Here is a 25,038-nt window from a genome sequence, read left to right on the forward strand (position 1 = left end):
TCCCATTCATGACTCTCTGATCCAATCTTCCATCTTACCAACCACCCCCTTCTAATGGACACTTTCTCTTGCAACCGCAGGCAAAGCGACACATCCTTTTATTCCCCTTCCCCACCATCTAAGGAACCAACCTTTCCAAGTGAAGCAGCGATTCTTACAGCCTAGTGTACTCTGGTCACTGCTCACAGCAGAGTCATCTCTATACTGGAGAAACCAAAATGCAGATTGAGTGGCCACTTTGCAGGGGTGACCCCAAGTCTGCCACTTTCATTTACATTCTTAGCGGCTGCAGAATGGCGGAGTGGCGGGGGGGGGGGGGGTGCTACTGCACTAGATTGAAATAAGTTGCAGAAACTTGTAAAATTAGTCAGCTCCATCATGGGCAGCACCCTCTGTGGCATCCAAGGTATCTTCAAGGATACCACTCTCACTCTTACCTTTATGATGAGGCCTAAAGCAAGTTCAATGAAAAGCACTTCACCAACTGTCTGGATACACTGCTGCCTTCCAGATTGGATATTAAATTCTCTAATTTCAGGTAATTTGATTTCTGTGTAACAACTGTTCATCTGAGATACTGACTCAGCTTCATTTTTATTCTCTTCCCTGCCCCCACCGTCAATCAGTCCTGGAAGACAAACATGCCCAAATTGACCTGATGGGCATATCTTCCAACTCCACATTTTACGACTCCTACATTCCTTTGACCACATTCCAAAATGCCCTCACTTGCCATAGATCATCTTGCCTTCAGGTTACTCCAGTCATACCTCACGCTTCCTGCAGCTTAACAAAGCTTTTTCCATCTCCTTCCCAACTCTGATGAAGAGTCTTCCATAATGTTCACTGCTTCATTTCTCACAAATGTGGCCTGACCAGCTGATTATTTCCATTTTCTATTTTGTTTATAAAATTGGGTATTTAGCAGAATATTCATGATATTTATAATCTGCTTAAATTAAAATGATACATTCTAATTAAAACAGATTGTAATTGTAATATATTAACAGCTTGGAGTTCAAGATGCTTTTTCGGTGAATAACAACTGAATATGGCACACGATACCAGTTTTGTTGTAGAAACTAGATTAACTTCCATCAAGAATTAAATTCAGGCCTTGGAGTTTGCAGCCCTTACTCAAGACAAAGCCATAGCTATTTTGAGAAAACACTAATTTCAAAATCAGCATAACAGAAAAGTTTTTTGTCAAAACCAGAAATTGAATCACTTGTTTTTAGTCAAATAGTGTTGCCCTTGGCATAAGCAGCACTTAGTCATCTAACCGTGTACGTCATTTCTCTTGCACCAATTGGTGTGAATGAACTCAGGCATGAATTTTGCAATTAATGAAACACAGCAGAATCCATCTGCAAGAAAAACGTTTATTCCTTGTAAACCCCACAGAAAGAGAATGCAGCCAAGACCAGTCATATAAAGAAAAGTGCCAAAGTGGCGACAAGGGAAGAAGGGATTGTTAACTTCAACACAAAAAAAGTCAGTGACAATACTCCATGTTCTGCACAATGCTCAAAGAATTCATGAGACAATTTTCTGCAACATTTTTTTATAGTGACAATTATACAAGGTGATTCAAAAATCAAAAATGACAGCCAAAGCCTCTCTGATCTGGCTTAAGCTACTATCCAGTCAAAGAGAAAATAACTTGGCAATATGTGTTGGTTGTAACAAAATCCTGCCATTAAAATTAAACAAAATGTCTTTTAAACAGGGTCTTCATTTTGAACCACGGGACGAATATCGAAAGATTTTTGAAAAACAAATCTGGAAACTGCTAACCCATTTGAGGTCTACTACAAGTATGTGATGCTCTTGTAATAGTTTTAGATGCAGAAAAACAAAAATCATCCAAACCAAGAGGAGTGCGGCTGGGGAAGGTAAAATTTAGACATTACTATTCACTGCATACTTTTGTAGGCTTCAATATTTTAAAACACAGCAGCAGTGCTACTAGTGTAACGTACGAAAGTATATACTCAGTTCTCCAAGGTTATAAAATGTAACACATCTGTGTAGAGCAGGGCTTCCCAACCCTTTTTTATGCCATGGACCCCCTACCATTAATCAAGGTGTCTGTGGCCCCCAGGCTAGGAACCCCTGGTATAGATGGACAAGAACAATGTTAAAAAGTTAGCTCCTGACCAGAAACTTATTTGGATGCAATTGAAACAATTTTATTTAAACCACTTAATATGTCTTATGCAGACATTACTGATAATGTTTGAGGTTCCTTTGGATTAGACCGGGACAGTATCACAGTATAATCAATACTTAATATTGTTCAACACTGTTTAAAATATCAAATGCTAAGTTTTTCGAAAAAGCAAATGTAACGTTTGTAACTTGTCAAGATCAATGGGAACAGTTGAATAGCTATTTCCTACCTATACAAGTTCAGAATTCCAAGACAGCTTGATGTACGATACGTCTGCCACAATGGAATAGTCTGCACTAGTACGATAATAGTTGTATTTCAGAATTATGGGAGAAAAATCTGAAACATGGGCCACTAGACTACATGGAAGAGTAGTCAATAAATCAAGGAATCATAACTGCAGAACAAAAAAATTCTAAGGGATTTGAACAGAATTCTAGCATTACAATACCACATGGTAAAGATATACCACATATTCACTTGCTCTCAAAAGTATATTTCATTAACTCCAATAAGTTTAATTGGGGAGTGAACTGCAGAAGTCCATTGTGTCTTCTAGACACTCGCATCTTACTGGAAAGTGGAAAAGAATTACGAGTCAACACTGATGCACAAGATCTCATGGTCAAAGCCTTTACTTTTGGGCTAGGATGATTCGATGGATGCAAGGTTTTTTTTCATTACCGCAGTACTTCCTTACTTTCATCCAAACACAAATTATAATCATTCTAAGCACCGATGATGCACTATTAAATAATAGTAACCATTTCAAATTATTAACTCATGTTCTGTTCTTCAGTACAAAATTTCCTCAAAATTTAAGCAAAAGGCTCTTACGGAAATACATAAAACAAATGATACTTTTGTTGACTAGAATAATCTCAAATGATATTCAAGCCTAACACAATTTGAAACAAAGCATTCACTGGTAAATCCACACTTTGTTTTATAAACCACTTTTCTTTCTGTAGAATTTATTTCTCCTTCCACTACTTCACTCATAACAATCACATTCTGGCATACTGTTCAGGTAATGACAAGGTAAATGTCTCACAGGAAGAGAAGTAGGCAATTAAGCACTGAAGAACTGGATCTCTGGATCAGTTCAGATTATACACTGGAATTCTCCTGCTTTCAGGATAAATTTACATTTCGTTTGGTCTGTATATTGTCTTCTGCACCAAGTTGTGTAGTACAGTAAATATAGAATAGAAAATAGAAGTCAGCCTTAAATCAGTGGTTTTAATTAACACCTGCCCTTAACTGATGAATCATGATCGTCCATACTAATTCCACAGATCCAGCACAATCCAGTTTTTGTAAAGTGATAAATATTTAAATTGAAAGAAAATAAGGGTTCAAAAAAAAAAAAAAAAACATTCCTTAACAGAAATGCCAAATAGTAAATGAGAAAGACAAATACAAAAACTCTGGTGCTGACCTGTGCAAAAAATACCAAAAGAATCTATAATACTTAAAATTGAGGCAGTGATGTCAAGTATACATGAAGATTGCTGGGTCAATAACTCAAGGTTATATAAATCATAGCACTTCAGTTTCAAAATGTGTCAAGTAGTCCTGACTGGAATTTGACTTAAATGCTTGAAAAAGGACAAAGGAAAAGGATGCGTGCATTATTGAAAAAGTGGTTTCCTCTGGCTACAGATTTAAAGGCACTATGATCATTACCTTTTCTTTTAAAAATGGAATAAAATGTAACATCTTAATTATGAGGCTTATTTTTGGATGTTGCTATCCATTAAAGCCTGCAATTGTATTTTAAATTTCAATTTATACTGGAGTATAGGATTGTTAGGTATTAAATGGTAACATGCAAAATATTTTGGAAATACTTAACGAGAAATCACTGAAACTGAATTTTGATGTTAACATGTTTGCATAGGATAAACGAACTATTTATACTTTCAAGAACAGTAACATTACAAAGTAATTTGGTGGTACTTTAATCAGTTACTCACAAATGTATACTTTAATGACTCTCTCGTTGATGAAGGAATGGCGCCTTTAAGCATTTGTTCGTGCATTTGATTTTCCTATAAAACAAATCATGTGATTCCCCTCCTCCCCTTTGGTTATGCTGTTAACCAATTGCCAAAGTATAATGCAAAACTTTATGGGATCAAAATAAACTTGGCAATCTACAGCATTATACCATATGTTGACAAAATAAATTTATGCTTTTTTCATATTGAGAATTATAGGGGTAATTATCTAGAATACAAGGGTAATTTTAGATTAATCAATTGTATAAATAATCAATTCACCTTTTAAATTATCCACTTACACAAGGGAAATGATAGATTTCTATATTTTATATCCCACTTAGTTGAAGTATGAAAGCACTGAACATCAGGTGTCTAATGAAAGGTCATACCAAACACAGTACAATCCATTGTAATCTGGGCATTACACTCATTTTCCACCTTAGTCATTTTCAACTGCTTGGACACTTCTACAATGTCTTGACATGGAATTATTCATAAATGGCACCCTGTTGAGTTTTTCCTACTGCAGTGATATCAAGGGCACGATTAATAACGAATGTAATCTCAGAACAGTATGTACATATAATGGATGGGGGAGGAGAACTGAGTGCTGACAAGTCTCCTTTCAAAAAACCATTTTTCAATAGCTTGTTGAGTACTTAATGTTACTGTTATGTAAAATATAAAATTAAGCCATAAGGGGAGGGAGCATTAATATTTTACTCAATATTTTACTAGAAAAGGTTTTTCATGTCTCACGGGGCATCTTTAGTGCTATTCTGGATAAACTCTAATTGAAAGCATGACCAAGAAGTTGGATATGAACAAATCATATCTCACAATTTAATTAGCAGATTTAATTTTCTATTCCCATGTCTAATTGGCACTGTATGTATTCCCAACACAAAGGGCATCCTCTCATTTGAATTCTGCAGTCTTCTTCAATGTGGAATCAAAATACATTTAATTTCCAGCATGTAGTGAAATATTCACCGTTAAAATGTATATATTTTTACAATACTCAACAGCACCAAAAAGGTTTAGAGATAGAAATGTAAGTTAGCACTGATCTTGGAGAGGCTGAGGTTAAACAGTCCAATTCAGGTGACTGACACACATGTACACGAAGAAAACTTACTCCAAACTCTGAACTTCTACACTTATGGTAGGACAAGTGATATGGTATTTAACACATTTAATGGGCCCTCAGTGAAAGAGCTAGTCAGCAACAATGAGTCAAAATCAATCTGAAATTTATTGCTGAGTTTCCAACCCTATCATTATGCATGAGTGTGGGTTCACAGATCTGTTTTTTAAAAAAGAATTTTCCAAGAGGAAACCAAATGAAATAAAAAGGGAAAAAAAAACAGGAAGTTATAATGCACTGACCAGACTTTTCAAAAACAAACTGCAAAGTTCTGGGAATTTCCTAAAAATTTACAGGAAAAAGAAGCAGCCATTAGGCAGTTCTAGTCGACACAATGATGTCATTTTTTGTATTTTTGTTTTTTTTTTGACTACAGCTAGTACGTACAGTCACACGTTACATTGTCATCTTGACTGCAGAACACTCTTGCATGATGTCACCACATCGATAAAAGTTCAGGAAAGAGTGGGGGTTGGAGGAGAGGAGAGGAGGAAGGACAGGAGAAAGAGGCGCGCAGTCATTTTTTCATGGGCTGATAAACTGAGGCATTGGGATCAAGTCCTGAAGGGCTAGTCTCCACAAATTTGGAGGAATAATGTGGCGTCACGGGGCTCAGAGTGCTTGCTGCTGCTGTGTAGGCAATACTGGGCATAACAGCCATGACTTCTGCAATTTTCTGTTTCAACTCCTTGATCTCCTGATCCTTCTGAATGATTTGCCCTAAGAAAGACAAAATGCAAAAAGATTAAGCTCAGAAAATACCTTAATCTGCACATCAAAAATGTCTCCTGGCGCACAAAATAAAAACAGTTTCTGAAGAGAATCAAAACTTTTAAGATCCATTGAATCAGAATCAGGTTTAAAATCTAAGGCATATGTAAAGTTCTTAACTTAGCAGCAGCACCACACAGAACTTGATAGTATATCAATTACAATAAGTATATATATGCGAGTGTGTATATGCATACATACAATATAATGTATTAAATAGTTAAATTAAAAAATAGTGCAAGTACAGAAATAATAAAAGGGAAGTATTGTTTATAGGTTCAACGTTCATTTAGGAGTTGGATGACAGAGAGGAAGAAGCTGTTCCTGAATGTGATAGACATGTTAACATTAAATTGGCTGACAGAAGACTACACAAGTGTAAAAAATTGCCTGTTGCAGAAATAACGATTAAAACGCTGAAAAGTCAAATTCATAAATTATAATCATACAATACAGTGCAATATTCTTAGGCACATATATAGCTAGGGTGCCTACGACTTTTGCACAGTACTGTAGTAATCTTAAGTTTTGCACAGTATTGTAGTAATTTTATGTATTGCACTGAGCTGCTGCGAAAAAACAAATTTCCTGACATACGTGAGTGATGATAAACCCGATTCTGATATGGGTCCCTATTGTGGTCTGAGAGTGGGAAGGGAGCAGGAAGCACCAAAGAGACATTCTGTATTGATCAATAAATCAATTGTTTGGAATCAAATGACCTTGTCTGGTGTCTCAAGGCTGGGTATGTTAGCACCTTCAGCATCCTCCCTTCCCAGCCCATGGAACTCCTTCTCTAACACCTGTCCTACACCCCTCGCGGCATTCCATCCTCGTCATCCCCAATATCCTTTGCTCCCGCCAGATTACAAACTCACTCTCCGCTTCAGGTTGATGTACCTCATCACATTCATTATATCCATATTCTGAAATGTTCAATTTTACTGAACGGGAGACAAGACAGTAAACAGACCCTGCACATTCTTAAGACTGGCACAAAGATACTTCATAAAACATTTATAGTGGCTTGCAAAAGTTTGGGCACCCTTGGTCAAAATTTCTGTTACTGTGGATAGCTAAGTGAGTAAAAGATGACCTGATTTCCAAAAGGCATAAAGTTAAAGTTGCCACATTTCTTTAATATTTTAAGCAAGATTACTTGTTTTAAATTTCCATCTTTTACAGTAACAAAAAAGGTAAAGGGCCTGAAGCAAAAATTTGGGCACCCTGCATGGTCAGTACTTAGTAACACCCCCTTTGGCAAGTATCACAGCTTGTAAACGCTTTGTGTGGCCAGCTAAGAGTCTTTCAATTGTTGTTTGGGGATTTTCACCAATTCTTCCTTGCAAGAGGATTCTAGTTCTGAGAGATTCTTGGGCCGTCTTGCATGCACTGCTCTTTTGAGGTGTATCCACAGATTTTTGATGATGTTTAGGTCAGGGGACTGTGAGGGCCATGGGAAAACCTTCGGCTTGCACCTCTTGAGGTAGTCCATTGTGGACTTTGAGGTGTGTTTAGGATCATTATCCTGTTGTAGAAGCCATCCTCTTTCATCTTCAGCTTCTTTTTTGTTTGTTTGTTTTTTTTTTACACACGGTGTGATGTTTGCTTCCAGAATTTGCTAGTATTTAATTGAATTCATTCTTCCCTCTACCAATGAAATGTTCCCCGTGCCACTGGCTGCAACACAAGCCCAAAGCACGATCGATCCACCCCCGTGCTTAACAGTTGGAGAGGTGTTCTTTTCATGAAATCCTGCACCCCTTTTTCTACAAACATATCTTTGCTCATTGTGGCCAAGAAGTTCTATTTTAACTTCATCAGTCCATAGGACTTGTTTCCAAAATGCATCAGGCTTGTTTAGATGTTCTTTTGCAAACTTCTGATGCTGAATTTTGTGGTGAGGACGCAGGAAAGGTTTTCTTCTGATGACTCTTCCATGAAGATCATATTTGTGCAGGTCTCGCTGCACAGTAGAACAGTGCACCACCACTCCAGAGACTGCTAAATCTTCCTGAAGGTCTTTTTCAGTCAAACGGGGGTCTTGATTTGCCTTTCTAGCAATCCTACGAGCAGTTCTCTTGGAAAATTTTCTTGATCTTCCAGACCTCAACCATTCCTGTTAACTGTTATTTCTTAATTAACATTACAAACTGAAGAAACGGCTACCTGAAAATGCTGTGCTCTCTTCTTATAGCCTTCTCCTGCTTTGTGGGCATCACTTATTTTAATTTTTAGGGTGCTAGGCTGCTGATTGTTAGGACAAGGTGTGAGGAGTCAGGGTATTTATAAAGCTTTAAAATTTGCATCACCTGACCTTTCCTAACAATGACTGTGAACAAGCCATAGCCCTAACAAGCTAATTAAGGTCTGAGACATTGGTAAAAGTTATCTGAGAGCTCAAATCTCTTGGGGTGCCCAAACTTTTGCATGGTGCTCCTTTCCTTTTTTTCTCTCTAAAATTGTACAAAACAAAAATAATACACTAATCTTGCTTAAAATGTTTCATCTTTAATTTTATGACTTTTGAATATCAGTTCATCTTCTACTCACTTAACTATTCAAAGTAACAGAAATTTTGACCAGATATGGGGCCAAGTGTCGGAGGGGCCAGAAAGGGCAAAAAAGCTGGTGGTAACTGAGGCAAGTGCATGAGGGGAAAAAAAATCAGCATCACTCCAGTAATACCACTCAAACTACCCAATGTTTAAGAGCTGAGGAACTAATAAAATTATTGATACTTGAGAAATACTTAAAACTAGAATGAACTAAATTTGTTTTACGCATCAAGAACCTACTTAAATTCTTCATCTGCCCCTTGAAGCTATCAAATACATGAACAAATTAGAGCTTTAAATTAGAAATAATATTACTTTTTCACCTGACAAAAAAGGTTATTAAATTAAATGTCGATTGTTTAGAACTTTAAGTTGTTGAAATCCGTAATGAACTATGTGACTGGTATAGTCAAAAAATTAACTATTCCAATTTATCAATCAGCTCGAGGAATACCTGTGCCATACATAAAAGTTACACAAGTGCCTTAATGTCAGAACAAGTGTCTTAAAATGTCAACCTAAAATTGACACTATTTAACAAAAATTAACAATGACAATATTCCTAGTGCCGATTACCACAGGTGGCACAATAACATAATGGCTAGAGCAACACTCTAGCCAGCAATTGGGAGTTCAATTCCCTTTACTGTCTGTAAGGAGTTCGCACGTTCTCTTTGTGACCATGTGGGGTTCCTCTTGGTGCTCCGGTTTCCTCTCACATTCCAAAGACATATGGGTTAGTTAGTAAGTTGAGGGCCTGCCATATTGGTGACACTTGCAAGCTGCCTCCAACACATCCTCGGACTGTGCTCATCATTAATGCAAATGACGTACTTCACTGCATATTTCGATGAATGTGTGATAAATAAAGCGGATCTTTAATCTTTCAAACAAAAATCCATTTTAATTCTTTTATAAAAGGAAAGGAATGGTGCTCAGTCTTCACTTCTTAATTTGATTACTACCAACGGGAGGTGGTACAGGAGCATGAAGACCAAAACTTAAAGTCTTAACAACTTCTCTTCCTTTGCCATCAGATTTCTGAACAGTCCATGAAACTACAAACTCAACCTCGTTACTTATCTTTCGCACTATATATTTTTGTAACTTTTATTAGTCATTTTTACTACTTGCACTGTATGTCTGCCGCAAAATAACAAATTCCATGACACGTGGCAGCGATAAAAAAAACCTGATACTCAAAGTACCATAATCCATTATCTACTACAGTTATTTTTTTCTAATCCTGATAAAATTTTAAACTTTCTTTCCACAGAAGTTGCCCAAATTTCCAACATTTTGTTGTCGGAAATCCCCACATCCACACTTTTAGTTCTTCTCTTATCACAGAAGCCTTTCCCAAGCACAATTTGAGCCCAGGCAGTTTCAACTCTACAGGGAGATATAATCTTAGAGGAATGAAAATTTACCACAATTGCATTACAATAAAGTGTCATGAAAGCTGGGTGAAAATACTTCACACAACACTCCTACAGCCCACTGAATTTTAAGAAATTCTTTCTAAAATGGATTCTTCAAGTCTTTATGGCTGAACCAATTTTGGGTTAAGCACTGATCCACAACCTCACCACTGAACTAGACACAAGTACCATAGTTATTCTGGATCACAGGAGACAGTCTATATATGAAATCACCATTTTATTCTGAACATAAAGTATTGGTGGAAAAGCCTACATTTTAGTTGCAAGCAGTAGTTTTACTATATTTTATTATTTAGAGATACAGCACAGAGTAGAGCCGTACAGCCCAGCAACCCACTTATTTAACCATAGCCTAATTACATGTCAATTTACAATGACCAATTAAACTACTAACCAGTACGAATCTGGAGCGTGGGAGGGAACTGGAGCACCCTGTGGAAACCGACGTGGTTCATGGGAAGAACATACAAACTCCTTACAGGCGGCACTGGAATTGAACTCTGAACTCAAGAAGTCCCAAACTGTAATAGTGTTGCACCAGTTGCTATGCCACTAATTTTACCATGAATCAAGTTCTCCAATGCCTTTGTTTCCAGTCAATCTATTCATTAAACACGCATACAAGGATTTTGGTAAAAGTTAAGTTGTGCACATTTCAGAATTATTGTAGGGTATTTAGAATTAAACCAAGCACCCAGTTTCTTACCCTGTGCAATTTCCAGCTGCCGTTTGGCATCTCCTAGTGCAGAGAAGAGATCCAACTTAATCCGGGTTTCAGCACTCAGACTATTCTCTAAGTGTTGTGTTTTATCTTGCATGGCTGAAAGTGCCGACATCAATACTTCTGTGTCTTTTTCATTTTCTTTATATTTACGCAGTTCCTTTATTAAAAATAAATGAACAAAGTGAGATGAAGAACGTACAAATTAATTACATTTTAAACTCAATCAGCACATTGTATTACGCAATTTCATATTTTTGACTAAAAGTGAAATCTCAATTAAAATTTAATTCTTCCCTTCAAACCGGCAAACATTTTCACTGATAGGAAAGTTTGGTTTGGATATCTGCAATAATATTTGTTATTTCCAGTTCTGACTGTTTGTCTAAAATGCCCATCGAACAGCAGAGTTACCTGTACTTTCATCTCTAGCTCACGGATTTGGTCTTCTTTGACTTTCATGTCCATTGTTAACTTCTTACACTCTGCCTCCAGGTCTCGAATACGAGTTCGTAGAGTTTCTGTACATTCCCCTCTTAAAAATACAAGAAGTTAAATTTGTCACTTTCTGCACAAGTACAAATCTTTAAAACTCTAAGGTGGAAGTTAATATCTTACATCTGTTAGATGACAGTCTTAGGTCTTTTCAGCTAATATAATTGTCAACCCTTGCTTATTTAGGGAAAAAATCTTACTCCTTTTTCTTCATACAATACAAAGTTTAAACAATGTTTTTGAAGGCTGTCTGTGCATTGATGATGGTAATGGGTAAACAGTTTTATCATCCTTTATGAATAGACAATATTACTCAGGTTTCAGGTTAAAGATAATGGATTTTCTTCACATTGTGGCCTCAATTACCTATGATGACAATTATTCTCTAATGCATTGACATTTTTGACCAATCTCCTGTATAGCACCTAAGTGAGTTAATGTATTCTTAGATAGCAGAAATAGTTCCACAGCTCAGGCAACTCTACATAGCACAATGAGGATGGCAAATGTGCATCCAGGTCTCTGTTATTATCTATGAATCTTGAATCATCCATTTGAATGCCCATCACATTCTGTGACCTGCTGTGTAAAAGCCACTTTAATGCCCACTTCCATATTTACTATTTGACCCTTGTATCACAGGAAAGGATGACAATATTCAATTTAAAAAAAAGTAATAATGTATTTCAATTGCACAATGATGTAATTGCAGATTTAAAATAGCCAAAAAATGATTAATAGACAAAGAAATAGGGAGGTTAGAATTGCTTCATAGGACTGCTCATTAAACACATCAAAAGATCTGTGTATTTATTGGCCAATAATTTACATGACTAATGGGAGGTGTGACATCGTTACCTAGTGGCCGCAGCAAGTGCCACAGCTCGAGCTGCAGATGCCTCTTCCAGCTTCTTCCTCTTCTTTTCTTCCATCAATTGTTTTTCAAGACAAGTTTTTGCCTCTTGTTCAGCTTTGAGTTTCTTCTCTAACTGACTGATGGTTTGTTTATCCTTCTGTTTGGCTTGCACTGCAGTATGTAATCTGGTTTAAAAAAAAAGAGCTCAAATTGAACCAAGTAGCAAAGCAATCCAAGCTAAGCCCGCTCAACTTTTCCCACTAAAAATAGGGGAATGCCACAGATGTGACTCTACACTGCTTAAAGGGCTACATTGCCAAACTTCTGTTTTCACTTTTATTTCAGTACACAAATATGTATTGTCTCATAAATTATGTACAAAATGCTTTCACAATTGAGGCAAACAGTTCTTTACTACACACCAACTTGCAAACATACGACGAACTGGCCAGTTATCCAGGAAAATGTGCCAAAGATATAAAGCTAACATAATCTACCTTAAAGGACTTAACCGACCAAAAGTACTTCACAGTTTGCAAAGTTTAGGCAAGATCATGGTGGCGTGGATATGAGCAAGACCATGGTAATTCAGATCAGAATGTTTGAGAAATCAGGTTAAAAATGTTCACAATTTCATAGAAATATCCTCAATTCCTTACTTGTTCTGTAGTAGCTCATTCTCCTGTCGGAGCTGCCCTACTTCTGAACGGATACTACGCTCAGTGCTGGTCAGGGAGTTGATCTGACTACGCAACTCCTGTTCACACTGTCGGCTTGCCTGCAAGTCTGCTTTCAGCTTCTTAATATCCTGTTCCAACCTGAAGAGAGCAAAATCAACAGTATATTAGTAGTGTTGCTTCACTCAGCCGCTACAGAGATAAAGCAGTAAGTTAAAAAGCTGAGAATAGGAACAATATTTAAATCACTCTGAAGAAAGTGTAATAAAAAGTGAGATCTATAAAAGATTAAGGGAGTGGAAAGAAATAAATACCAGTACCTTGGAGAAGTATTTGGCCCCCAACCCTTTGTTCACGCAAATGAGTATTATAGCCAGGGATTTGGATCAATTTAACTGAGAATTTTTATTTGTAAACCACATGCTCATTTTTTTTTCCCCACAGTAGAGCCAAAAGGAGTGAAAATCATAAATCATGAAAACTAAAAGTTAAAAATCATAATTCAAAAGTATTCAACCCCGTTGCTCAGTACTTAGGTGAACCACCTCTTGCAGCTTTACAGCCAGCAGTCTTTTTGGACAAGTCTCTATCAGCTTTGCATAATATCTTGGAGCAAGATTTGCTCATTCCTCTTTGCAAAATTGTTCAAGCTGTGCCAGGTTATTTGTGAAACAGTGGTGGACAGCAATATTAAGGTCTTGCCAGAGATGTTCGATCCAGTTAAGGCCAGGACTCTAACTAGACCACTCAATGATATCAATTTTCTTCATTTGAACCAACTCCATGGTTGCTCTGGCAGTGTTGCTTTGGCTCATTGTCCTGCTGAAAGATAAACTTCCTTCCTAGTTTAAGTTTTCTGGCAGCAACAAGCAGGTTTTTATCCAGCATTTCTCTGTATTTAGCAGTATTCATCATCTCATCAATCCTGACCAGATTTCCAATTCCTACTGCTGAAAAGCATCTCTATAGCATGATGCTACTTCCACCATACTTTACAATAGGGGTGATGTTACTTGGCCAATGCACAGTATTAGAATGATGCCATATATTCCACTTAGTGTTGAGGTCAAAAAGTTCCACTTTAGTCTTATCCAACTACAAGACCTTCTTCCACATCTTCTAAGTAACACTTTGCAAAGCCTTTACAGGCAAGGATACACATTCTTTTTTAAACCAGGGATTCTTCCTTTCCACTCTTTCATAAATACCCTTTTTTATGCAAGGCCTTAAGAGATTGTGGAGGCATGAACTTCATCTCCAGTTGTAGCCATAGTGGCCTCTCTTACAAGTGCCTTACTTTCTGACCTAGGCAGTGTGGCCGTGATTTCATATTTTTTTTCTACTTTTTCCACAACGGAGTGCACTGAGCTCCAAGGTACGTCCAGTGCCTTTGAGATGGTTTTGTACCATTTCCCAGATCTGTGCTTCTCTCTTATCATTTCCCTGACTTGCCTTGAATTGATTTCATTTCTTACATCCTTCACATACAAGGAGTAAAAATCTTTATATTACGTCTCCATCTAAAAGTGCCCTTTGCAATCATAGTAATTTATAATAAATGGAACAGACAATATAATATAGAGTACACTCAAGTCAGCTTGAGTTCATCAGTCTGACGGCCTGGTGTAAGAAGCTGTTCTGGAGACTGTCTGTCCTGGCTTTTATGCTGCCGTACCATTTCCTGCATGGTAGCAGCTGGAATAGATTGTGGTTGGGGTGACTTGGGTCCCCAATGATCCTATGGGCCCTTTCTACACACCTGTCCTTGTAAATGTCCTGAAACATGGGAAGTTCACAACAACAGATGCGCTGGCCAGGGATTTGGATCAATTTCAACTCTCTGCACCACTCTCTGCAGAGTCCTGCGATTAAGGGAAGTACAGTTCCCATACCAGGCAGTGATGCAGCCAGTCAGGATGCTCTCAATTGTGTCCCAGTAGAAAGTTCTTGGGATTTGGGGGCCCATACCAAACTTCCTCAACCGTCTGAGGTGAAAGAGACACTGTTGTGCCTTTTTTTAACCACACATCTGGTCTGTACAGACCACGTGAGGTCCTTGGTGATGTGGAGGCTGAGGAACTTGAAGCTGTTTACACTCTCAAACTCAGATCCACTGATGTCAATAGAGGTTAGCCCATCTCCATTCCTCCTGTAATCCACAACCAGCTCCTTTGTCTGTGCGACATTGAGGGAGAGGTTATTTTCTTGACACCACAGTGTCAGAGAGATGACTTCTTCCCTGTAGGCCACCTCATTATTGTTTGAGATAAGGCCAATCAACACAGTGTTATCAGCAAATTTGATTAGCAGGTTGGATCTGTGGGTGGTGATACAGTCATGGGTATACAGGGAGTAAAGGAGGGGACTCAGTACACAGCCCTGAGGGTCTCCTGTATTGAGAGTAAGAGGGTTGGAGATGAGGGAACCCACTCTTACAATCTTGAATGCTCTTTTGTCTTCAATTTGATTTGGTCTGTTGAAAATCTACCACGCTGTTGGACCTTACAGAGAGGGGTTACTTATGAATTCATTGAAAACAGGTGATCCTCCCATTTTCTACACAAACTGGGTGAGTTGATATGGTCATACAGTATATTGCACCTGAGGAAAGTTAGCATAACTACAGAAGTGATGAATACTTTTTTAGCCTCATAACTTTGGTTTTTAATTCTAAGTAAATTGTTATCAGGTTTTGGATTTTTTCTTTTGATTTGATATGATGCACATTTTGTAGATTAGCAAAAAAATCCAGCTTCAACATATTTTAAGTCTAGAAAATGAGCCAGCAAAATGTGAAAATTGTTGTGGGGGCTGAACACTTTTTCCAGGTACTGTATATAATTTTCAGAATGTCTCTGAGGGGTGGGAAGTGTTCTTTCGGGTGACCCCTACCTTCTCATTTTTTTTAAATACTTCAGTGTTTATTCAATCACAAAAAAGATTTTGCAAACCATTAAAAACTTAGGTACAACCAAAATTTTACTATATCATCAATTATTCTTGACATTGTGAAGAGTGGATAAATCAGATCAGAAATTATCAGTAACAATTGATAACATCTGTGAAGGTTGCAACGGTACCCCATAGAGATGTCAGATAGGGTGGTGAAGAAGTAAGCATACAAGGGGAGAGTATAGAATATAGATGTTAGCATGTCATATTGCAATTTTAAAAGTACTGGTTAGACTGCACAAGGAATACCCTGTATGGTTCTGGTTGCCACATCATAGGAAAGATGCGATTGCAGAGGGCGTTGCTTGGATTAGAAGCCTTTAGTTAAGGAGATATACTGGACAAGTTGGACTTGTTTTTCCCGAAGCAAAAAAGGTATTAGGTTTGAAGTGCATTGAAGCAATTTTAAAAAGGGACCTGAGGGGAAAGTTTTTTTTAAATCAAAGAGAATCACATATATTGATAATATTTCCAAGCTATTTAGTTAGACACCCTGAATAAGCAAGGCACAGAAAGGTATGAACCAAACACAGGCAATTGGGATTAGTGTTGTTGGCAGAAAGTCATTACATTCACTGTGGGTCAAAGTGCCCCGTTTCTGCACTGTACAATTCTAGAACTCTGTGACAGAGGAAAAGTGTACCATGGTAGTATTTCCTCGATTTCTATATAGAATTGCACATATGGATGCCAAAAGTTCCTGTCAGTTTACATAGTACAGATAGCACTCAGGATAAGGAGATGGCTTGTTTAAATTTTAGATGAAAGGACTTTTTCCTCTCTCAGAAGTTTTCATATTCTCTAATACTCAGGACAGTGAGTGCTCAGACATTAAATACATTCAAGGTTAAGATAGGCAGATGTTTTGCATAATCAAGTTTTAGGGAGATTAAATAGGAAGATGTTAAAGACCAAACTTTGTATCAGCCAGGATCAGACTTGAAGGGTGGTAGGCATTTTTCCTTTGGTGTTTATAATTTTCTAAGATTTTCCTCTTATTATAATCATAAATTCAAGGGTACTATGTTATAGAGTGACCAATGCCATATGATTAGCAAAGAACAGAATAAGGCGTCACTTGCTTTCCAAATAATAGTTGAGCATCATTTTTACAGGCTACAACCATGTTTAGCAAACAAACTCAAAAGTAAAACAATGCTGCTTCAACGCTAATTACACAAATAATAAAAAAGCTTTACTATATTAAAGGCAACATGTAAATAAACCAAGCATACTCACCACCATATTGTGTGGCAGTGGCATTGTGCCAAATGTGATATACCAACAAAAATCTGGAACTTCAAAACAGGACTGTAGGGCACTGTGAATAACCTTATACCCTGGCACTGTAGTCATACCAAGCAAAGAAACTTGGTTCAATAGGCACAGATGAGAGTGCCAGGAGAACGTGGAGTGCCAATCTTTCAAAGCTTCCACACAGGATTACACAGTAAACAAAAATGCAGCCAGCTAGGTGATCTCACAACCAGATTAGATCAAATGCTCCAAAATCTAAACAGATCTAATTTTGAATGGTAGCTTACTATTAGTTAACAGGAGATGGATGGGGTGAGAAGTTTCAAGAACCTTCCCATTTTTAAATAAAGGCAGGAAAAAATATAGGAATTATTTGCAAATATTTTCTTCAACTTTAACCTTCTTCCCAAATCTAAAGCACAGAAGCTAGCCTTCAGCTAATTCAATCCAATTTCTTGATTCAAGTACATTGGAAACAGCACGAAAAAAAAATGGGACACAAAAACTGTCGCACCAAACATTTGCACACCAGAATTCACCACATCTCTGACTAGCCTGGATCAGTACAGTACCATCATCATCTGACCATCAATATGGAAGATGTTTAGGTGTAACTTGTTCATGGCAAGTATGACAAATCCAATTAGTGCAAATGTCACAAATATCTATTACATGTTCGCAATCATCAGCAAAATGAGGAAAGGCTATTGACATTCTTACCTAGTGGGATCATTAATCTAACAATTTGTCCAATTTGGCTTTTGCAGGGCCACTTCACTCCACATCTCATTGGAGATTTGGTCCAAACATGACGAGGATGGAATTGTAAAGAAATGAGAACAACTAAGAGATCTTCTTCAACATTGCGTAGTATTTGACAGAGCCATAAAGAAACTAAAGACAATGGACATTATGAAAGGTTGGAACCATACCGTGGAAATTTAAAAGGGAAGATGACTATGGCTAATGCAAGCCAGTCAGCTCTGCGTAGCTGCAGGGATTCCTCAGGGCAAAGGCCCTTCATCTTAGAAGAGATGTGCTGAAACTGGACAGGGTTCAAAGGAGGTTTATGAAAATGATTTCACAATTAAATGGCTTGCCATATGAAGAGCGTTTGATGACTCTGGGTCTGTATTCATTAAAACTCAGAAGAATGAGGGGCAACCTCACTGAAACCTACTGAATGGTAGAAGGCTTTGAAGGAGTGGATGTGGAGAGGATGTTTCCTATGGTAGGAGATTCTAAGATCAGAGAACACAGCCTCAGAATAGAGTGGCGTCCTTTTAGAATGGAGCTGAGGAGAAAGTTCTTTAGCATGAGAATGGTGGGTCTGTGGAATTCTTTGCCACAGGCAGCTGTGGAGGCCAAGTCTGTACATATATTTTAAGGCAGAGGTTGACTGATTCTTGATTGGTCAAAGCATGAAGGGATAAGGGGAGAAGGCAGTAGATTAGGGCTGAGAGGGAAAATGAATTGGTCATCGAGTAGACTTGATGGGCCAAATAGCCTAATTCTGCTCCTATGGTCAAAAAGCAAGTCAGAGGGTAGGTCTATTGCAGCAGGATTATCTTGACAACCCACTAATCACAAGCAGAATGTTATACTCCATGCACTTTTCAAGTCAAACACTATTTTGACTTGAAAATACATTTTTCTTTTTTCCCCCAATTTGAGTCTAAATGGTAGAACTCGCTATCAAATAGTATTGTGGGTGTACCCTCAACCATAAGGACTACAGGATTTTATAAAGGTGATTCACAACCACTTTCAAGAATAAATGTGACAACTGCATCCCAGAAAACCAAGACTGAACAAAACATTTTCAGAAAAGACAAAGTGGATATTTCCCTTTTCTCTAGTTATCAGCCATGCTCTGTAATGAAGATATTTGCAAAATTTCAGAGCCAGTTTTTGAAAATTAGTCCTTTTAAACTCAGCAAGAAAATTAAATCCATTGTATATGGCAAGTACTAAAACAGGAATCATCGTTAAGGATTAACAAACTTTACATAAATGTAATATTTAGATTCTAAGTACAGCTATTTAACATTCAAAACACATTCATTGGAATGTACAAGCAAAACATTGCCTTCAAGAAAGTGGCAATCCCCCTTTAGCAGCAGAATGGCACCAAGGTAAAAGCAAGTCAGACACAGACATTGAACTGCTCCTATCCACATGAAAACTGGATGGACAAGTTTTCACCTTGTCAGGCCCAACTGTGTTCATACACGGTGGTTTGGCAACTAACTTTCCCAACCCATTTCCTTGTGAAGACTAGTGTGTACATTTGGTCCACATTAATGCAACTTTAAAGCTCCAGATTACTAACAGTTGGGGTGCCAGAATCCATATTTTTCCAAAACATACCACACTTTTTTTGATATGCATAACTAAGTTCTTATTTAAAGCATAAAAGGTATGATCCACTGCTTTAAATGTAACCCTAGACCCCACAGGTGACCACAGCTGCTGCATACTCACCTATAATAAATTCCACCTAATTTTTGTGATTGAACTAAAACTTTATATCAACTTCACGCAAGATTTTAAAACAATCCTTTATATTAGAAAGTTATTGCTTTGTTCTTTGGCATCGATATCAAGATTGAAAACAGATTACTCTTGCAAATATATCAACAGCCATCAAAGCACATCAACAATAAACAAAAGTCAGCTTGTAACAACACACACAAAATGCTGGTGGAACACAGCAGGTCAGGCAGCATCTATAAGGAGAAGCACTGTCAACGTTTCGGGCCGAGACCCTTCATCAGAACTCTTCTGTTGACATTTTCTTTTTTTTTGTCATTCCAACAAACTGGTAGGAACTTGCAGAGTCAAAGTTTGAAGGCTAACAGCATCCATGCAAATACAACAGTTCACCAACAGAAGCATAAAAATTGCATAGCAGCACTTTGCACATTGTACCTACCACAATGAGTACATGTGCAGCAGGCTGAGGTATTCAGTAGGCTTTTATTAAAGAGCAATAAACACTATTTGTTGGAAATTTCTGGTATTAACAGTCCATGAGAATCACTGAAAATATTTTCTGCTTACTGGTAGAATCTTGTGCTTGTAAAATATGTCCTTAAGAAATTTCTCAAATACTATTTTGGCCCAATGCATTTTGTCTTTCACACCAGAATCTTAATGAACTGTTAGCAACAACTTGCTTTTATGAAGATCAGTAATGAAAAAAGGCACAGGATGCTGAAGAGGAAGGTTTTTGAGAAATTACGTGCAAGAAGATAGGTTTTGAAGTATATCCTGTAGGAGGAAAAAGCAAAGGCACAGAAAAGTTTAGTGAGAGAATTAGCTGCCAAAGATAGATCAAAAAAGAAAGAAGGAATGCCACAGTTGAAGGAGCATGGAGTTCTAGAAGGCAGCTGGGTCGGGGCACCAGTGGTGTAGCGTTAGATAGAAAAGGTCAAAGCAATGGAAGAATTTGAAAGCTAAACATTAAAATGTTATTAATATAAACTTTAAAAAAATCTAGAACCAAATGTACAGTGCCTATAAAAAGTATTCACCTCCCTTGAAAGTTTTTGTGTGTTGTTATTCTACAACATTGAATTACAGTGGCTTTTTGACACTGATCAACAGGTTACTTTTCATGTCAAAGTGAAAAAAAATTTCTACAAAATGGTCTAAATATATTACAATTATTAAACACAAACTAATTGATTGCATAATTACTCACTGCCTTCAAGTCAGTATTTAGTAGACACATCTTTGGCAGCAATTACAGCCTTGAGTCTGTATGGATAGGTCTCTAACTGTTTGCACATGCAGACACTGCAATTTTTCGCCATTCTTCCTTACAAACCTGCTCAGGCCCTGTCAGGTTGCATGGGGATCATGAGTGAACAGTCCTTTTCAAGTACAGTCACAAATTCTCAATTCAATTGAGGTCTGGACTTTGACTTGAACATTAACTTGTTTTGTTTTTAATCTATTCCTGTGTAGCTTTGGCTTTATGCTTGGGGTTATTGTCTTGCTGGAAAACAAATCTTCTCCCAAGTCGCAGTTCTCTTGTAGACTGTATCAGGTTTTCCTTCAGGGTTTCCCTGTACTTTGCTGCATTCATTTTACCCTCTACCTTCACGAGCCTTCCAGTGCCTGCTGCAGTGAAGCATCCCCACAGCATGATGCAGCTACTACCATGCTTCACGGTCAGAATAGTGGGTTTTTGTGGATGTGCGATGCTTGGCTCACGCCACACGTAGTGTTTAGTCTGACGGCCAAAAAGCTCAATTTGGTTTCATAATATGATGGCAGAATATAGTATTAATGAAGACTCTTGGCAGTATGACGGATCAGAGGGATCTTGGGGTTCAAGTCCATAGGACGCTGAAAGCAGCTGTGCAGGTTGACTCTGTGGTTAAGAAGTCACACAGTGTATCGGCCTTCATCAATCGTGGAATTGAATTTAGGAGCCGAGAGGTAATGTTGCAGCTATATAGAACCCTGGTCACACCCCACTTGGAGTACTGTGCTCAGTTCTGGTCGCCTCACTACAGGAAGGATGTGGAAGCCATAGAAAGTGTGCAGAGGAGATTTACAAGGATGTTGCCTGGATTGGAAAGCATGTCTTATGAGGATAGGTTGAGTAAACTGAGCCTTTTCTCCTTGGAGTGACGGAGGATGAGAGGTGACCTGATAGAGGTGTATAAGATGATGAGGGGCATTGATCGTGTAGATAGTCAGAGGCTTTTTCCCAGGGCTGAAATGGTTGCCACAAGAGGACACAGGTTTAAGGTGCTGGGGAGTAGGTACAGAGGAGATGTCAGGGCTAAGTTTTTTACTCAGAGAGTGGTGAGTGCAGCAGGGAATGGGCTGTTGGCAAAGGTGGTGGAGGCGGATACGATAGGGTCTTTAAGAGACTTTTGGATGGGTACATGGAGCTTAGAAAAATAGAGGGCTATAGGTAAGCCTAGTAATTTCTAGGGTAGGCACATGTTCGGCACAACCTGGTGGGCTGAAGGGCCTGTATTGTGCTGTAGGTTTTCTATGTTTCTAAGACCATAGAACCTTCTTCCAGCTGACTTCAGAGCCTCACAAACTCTAGCCAAGATTTCATGAGAGTTTTTTTTTTCAACTATGGCTTTCTCTTTGCCATTCTCCCATAACGCTGTGACTGGTGATGCACCTGGGCAACAGTAGTTGTACGCGCAGTCACTCCTGTCTCAGCCGCTGAAGCTTGTAACTCCTCCAGAGTTGTCATAGGTCTCTTGGTGGCCTCCCTCACTAGTCCTCTTCTTGCACGGTCACTCAGTTTTTGAGGACGGCCTGCTCTATACAGGTTTACAGCTGTGCCGTATTCTTTCCATTTCTTGATGATTGACTTAACTGTACTCCAAGGGATATTCAGTGTCTTGGAAACTTTCTTGTGCTTTTCAATAACCTTTTTGCAGACATGCTTGGAGTGTTCTTTTGTCTTCATAGTGTAGTTTTTGCCAGGATACTGACTCACCAGCAGTTGGACCTTTCTGACACAGGTGCATTTTTACTACAAAAAAATTGAAACACCTTGACTGCACACCAGTCGATCTCCATTTAACTAATTATGTGACTTCTAAAATTAATTGGCTGCACCAGTGATGATTTTTTGGTGTCATATTAAAGGGGGGGGGGGTGTGAATACTTATATAATTAATTATTTAGTGTTTTATATATGTAATTAATTTAGATCACTTTGTAGATATCAGTTTTCACTTTGATACAAAAGAATCTTTTTCTATTTATCAGCGTAAAAAAAGCCATATTAAGTCCACTGTGAGGCAATGTTGTAAAACCATAAAGCATGAAAACTTTGGGGGGGGGGGGAATACTTTTTTATACTTTTTATATGATGGATGAGCTTATATTTGGTAGTGAAAACAAGACAAAGATGGGGAGAGAAAGTTAAACAAACTGTTGCTAGGTTCATATTTGCTCATCACTTTTCATAATGTACAGGCAGTATTAAACATGCTAGCAAATTCAGGTGAAACTATCCATTAGACAAGGTACAGTACCATTCAAGGAATAATCAGCGTTGCTTTTCCAACATCTATGAACTTTTGAAAGCTTGGTCTCCACTCCAGACACAGAACACAGTAAAGTAGAATAGAGAAATGTTGCTTCAGAAAAATCAGTCATGCCATAAGAAAATCATTTTCAAACTACTGTTGAATTTTTCATTTCATATTTCAAAAGATGTGACATTTGTCTATACTTTTCAAACAATTTACCAATTTATACAAGAAATTTATATAAGCACTTTTGAAAGTTAGAAACTTCTGTCAAGCAAGAAACATCTGCCAACTTACACAATATTTAGGAATCTGAATGAGGAAATAATCCCCTACTCTTTCTCAAAATAGGAAGATGGAATCTTTGGAGAATCCACCACTTCCTCAGTGCATCTTGATTTGTGTGCTCCAATCTCTGGAATAGCTATGGATCACCAGAGAATCTCAAACACAGTGCTACCAGCAGAACCACGGATGACATACGGAATCACAAAAAGGAATGCATACATTAAGAGATGCAATGTGTTGCTACAGAGGCTATTGTAGCATATGAAACCCATTTCAAGAAGTGACTAAAACTGAACCCGATTCAACAAAACCTAAACTAGCTGCATCACAGCCTGGTATGGAAGCACCAATGCTCCTGCATGGAAAAACCTACAAAAAGTAGCAGACACGGCTCAGACCAACAAAGGTGAAGCCCTCCTCACCACCGAGCACATCTACTTGAAATGCTGTCGCAGAAAAGCAGCATCCATCATCAAGGACCCCCCCCCCCCCCCCCACACCACCCAGAACATGCTCCCTTCTTGCTCAGGACTCACACCACCAGTTTCAGGAACAGTTATTACCTATTAATCATCAGGCTCTTGAACCAAAGGGGATAGCTTCAATCACCCCATCACTGAAATGTTTCCACAACCTATGGACTCACCTTCGAAGACTCTTCATCTCATATTCTTAATATTTATTGCTTATGTATTTATTATTACTTCTTTTTGTATTTGCACAGTTTGTTGTCTTTTGCACAATGGTTGAATGCACAAGTTGGTGCGGCTTTTTATTGATTCTGTTACAATTATTATTCTATGGACTTATTGGGTGTACTCAGAAGAAAATGAATCTGAGGGTCATGTATAGTGATATATGTACTTTGATAATGAATTTACATTGCACTTTGATCATAATAAACACAGAATTGTGTAGGAACACACAAAGTTGGGATCAAGCTGGTAGAGAATTAAATTGCTTAGTTTATTTGCTTATCACCACCATTATTTTAAAAAAACATAGCTGCAAGCAACAAGATCCTTATCGTCAAGGACTAATGGAAAAGAAAAAAGTCTGGTTTATACAATGGAGATTGGTTCAATCACACAGGCTAAACTTGACATCAAAAGCCTAGAGAAAACAAATGGGGAAATCCTGGCCATGAGGTATGATATATTTTGGGAATATAACCAATTATACAACCAATTATATAGCGGGACAAACAGTTTCAGATCATGTGCAGTCATATAAAGGTCAGAGTGCAGATTTAAAGCAGCCATTGATGTTACTAATTCAACATTATGTGACCAGATCAACACCAGTCTCTAATTCATCTGAATCTACCATCACTGTCATGGACAAAAGATCAGTCTTCTGGAGGGTGAACCTACAAAAACCAATGGGGCTGGATGGTGTCCTACCCATGTCATTAGATCCTGTGCAGATCAGCTAGCAGGGTGTTTGTAGACATTTTTCACCTCTTCTTTTCTCAGTCCTGTTTTAAGATTGCTATCATCCCGGTAACCAAGAAAATTAAAAACACTAATGACTAGTGCCCAGTAGCTCTAACATCTATCATTATGAAGCGCTTCAAGAGGTTGGTCTCAGTGTGAATCAATTGTAGCTTTCCAGATAGCCTCGACTCACTGCAATTTGCCAACTGCCAGAACAGGTCTATGCTGGACACCATCTC

At 38.1% G+C, this 25,038-nt stretch overlaps 1 protein-coding gene across 2 annotated transcripts in view; it reads right to left on the reverse strand.

The window, feature by feature from the left end:
- Positions 1–1,362: 1,362 nt before the first annotated feature.
- maco1b (macoilin 1b) overlaps positions 1,363–25,038 on the reverse strand; it is a 97,679-nt gene continuing 74,003 nt past the window's right edge. For both annotated transcript variants that reach the window (XM_073034428.1, XM_073034427.1), the window contains exons 8-12: positions 12,829–12,987; positions 12,172–12,354; positions 11,233–11,353; positions 10,804–10,978; positions 1,363–6,046 (exon numbers count right to left, since the gene is read on the reverse strand). In XM_073034428.1, the coding sequence (XP_072890529.1) occupies positions 5,844–6,046; positions 10,804–10,978; positions 11,233–11,353; positions 12,172–12,354; positions 12,829–12,987 (841 nt within the window). In that variant the 3' untranslated portion in view covers positions 1,363–5,843. The remainder of the gene's footprint in view (positions 6,047–10,803; positions 10,979–11,232; positions 11,354–12,171; positions 12,355–12,828; positions 12,988–25,038) is intronic.

The sequence above is a fragment of the Hemitrygon akajei genome, chromosome 32 (genome assembly GCF_048418815.1).
Source record: "Hemitrygon akajei chromosome 32, sHemAka1.3, whole genome shotgun sequence".
Classification (NCBI taxonomy): Eukaryota; Metazoa; Chordata; class Chondrichthyes; order Myliobatiformes; family Dasyatidae; genus Hemitrygon; species Hemitrygon akajei.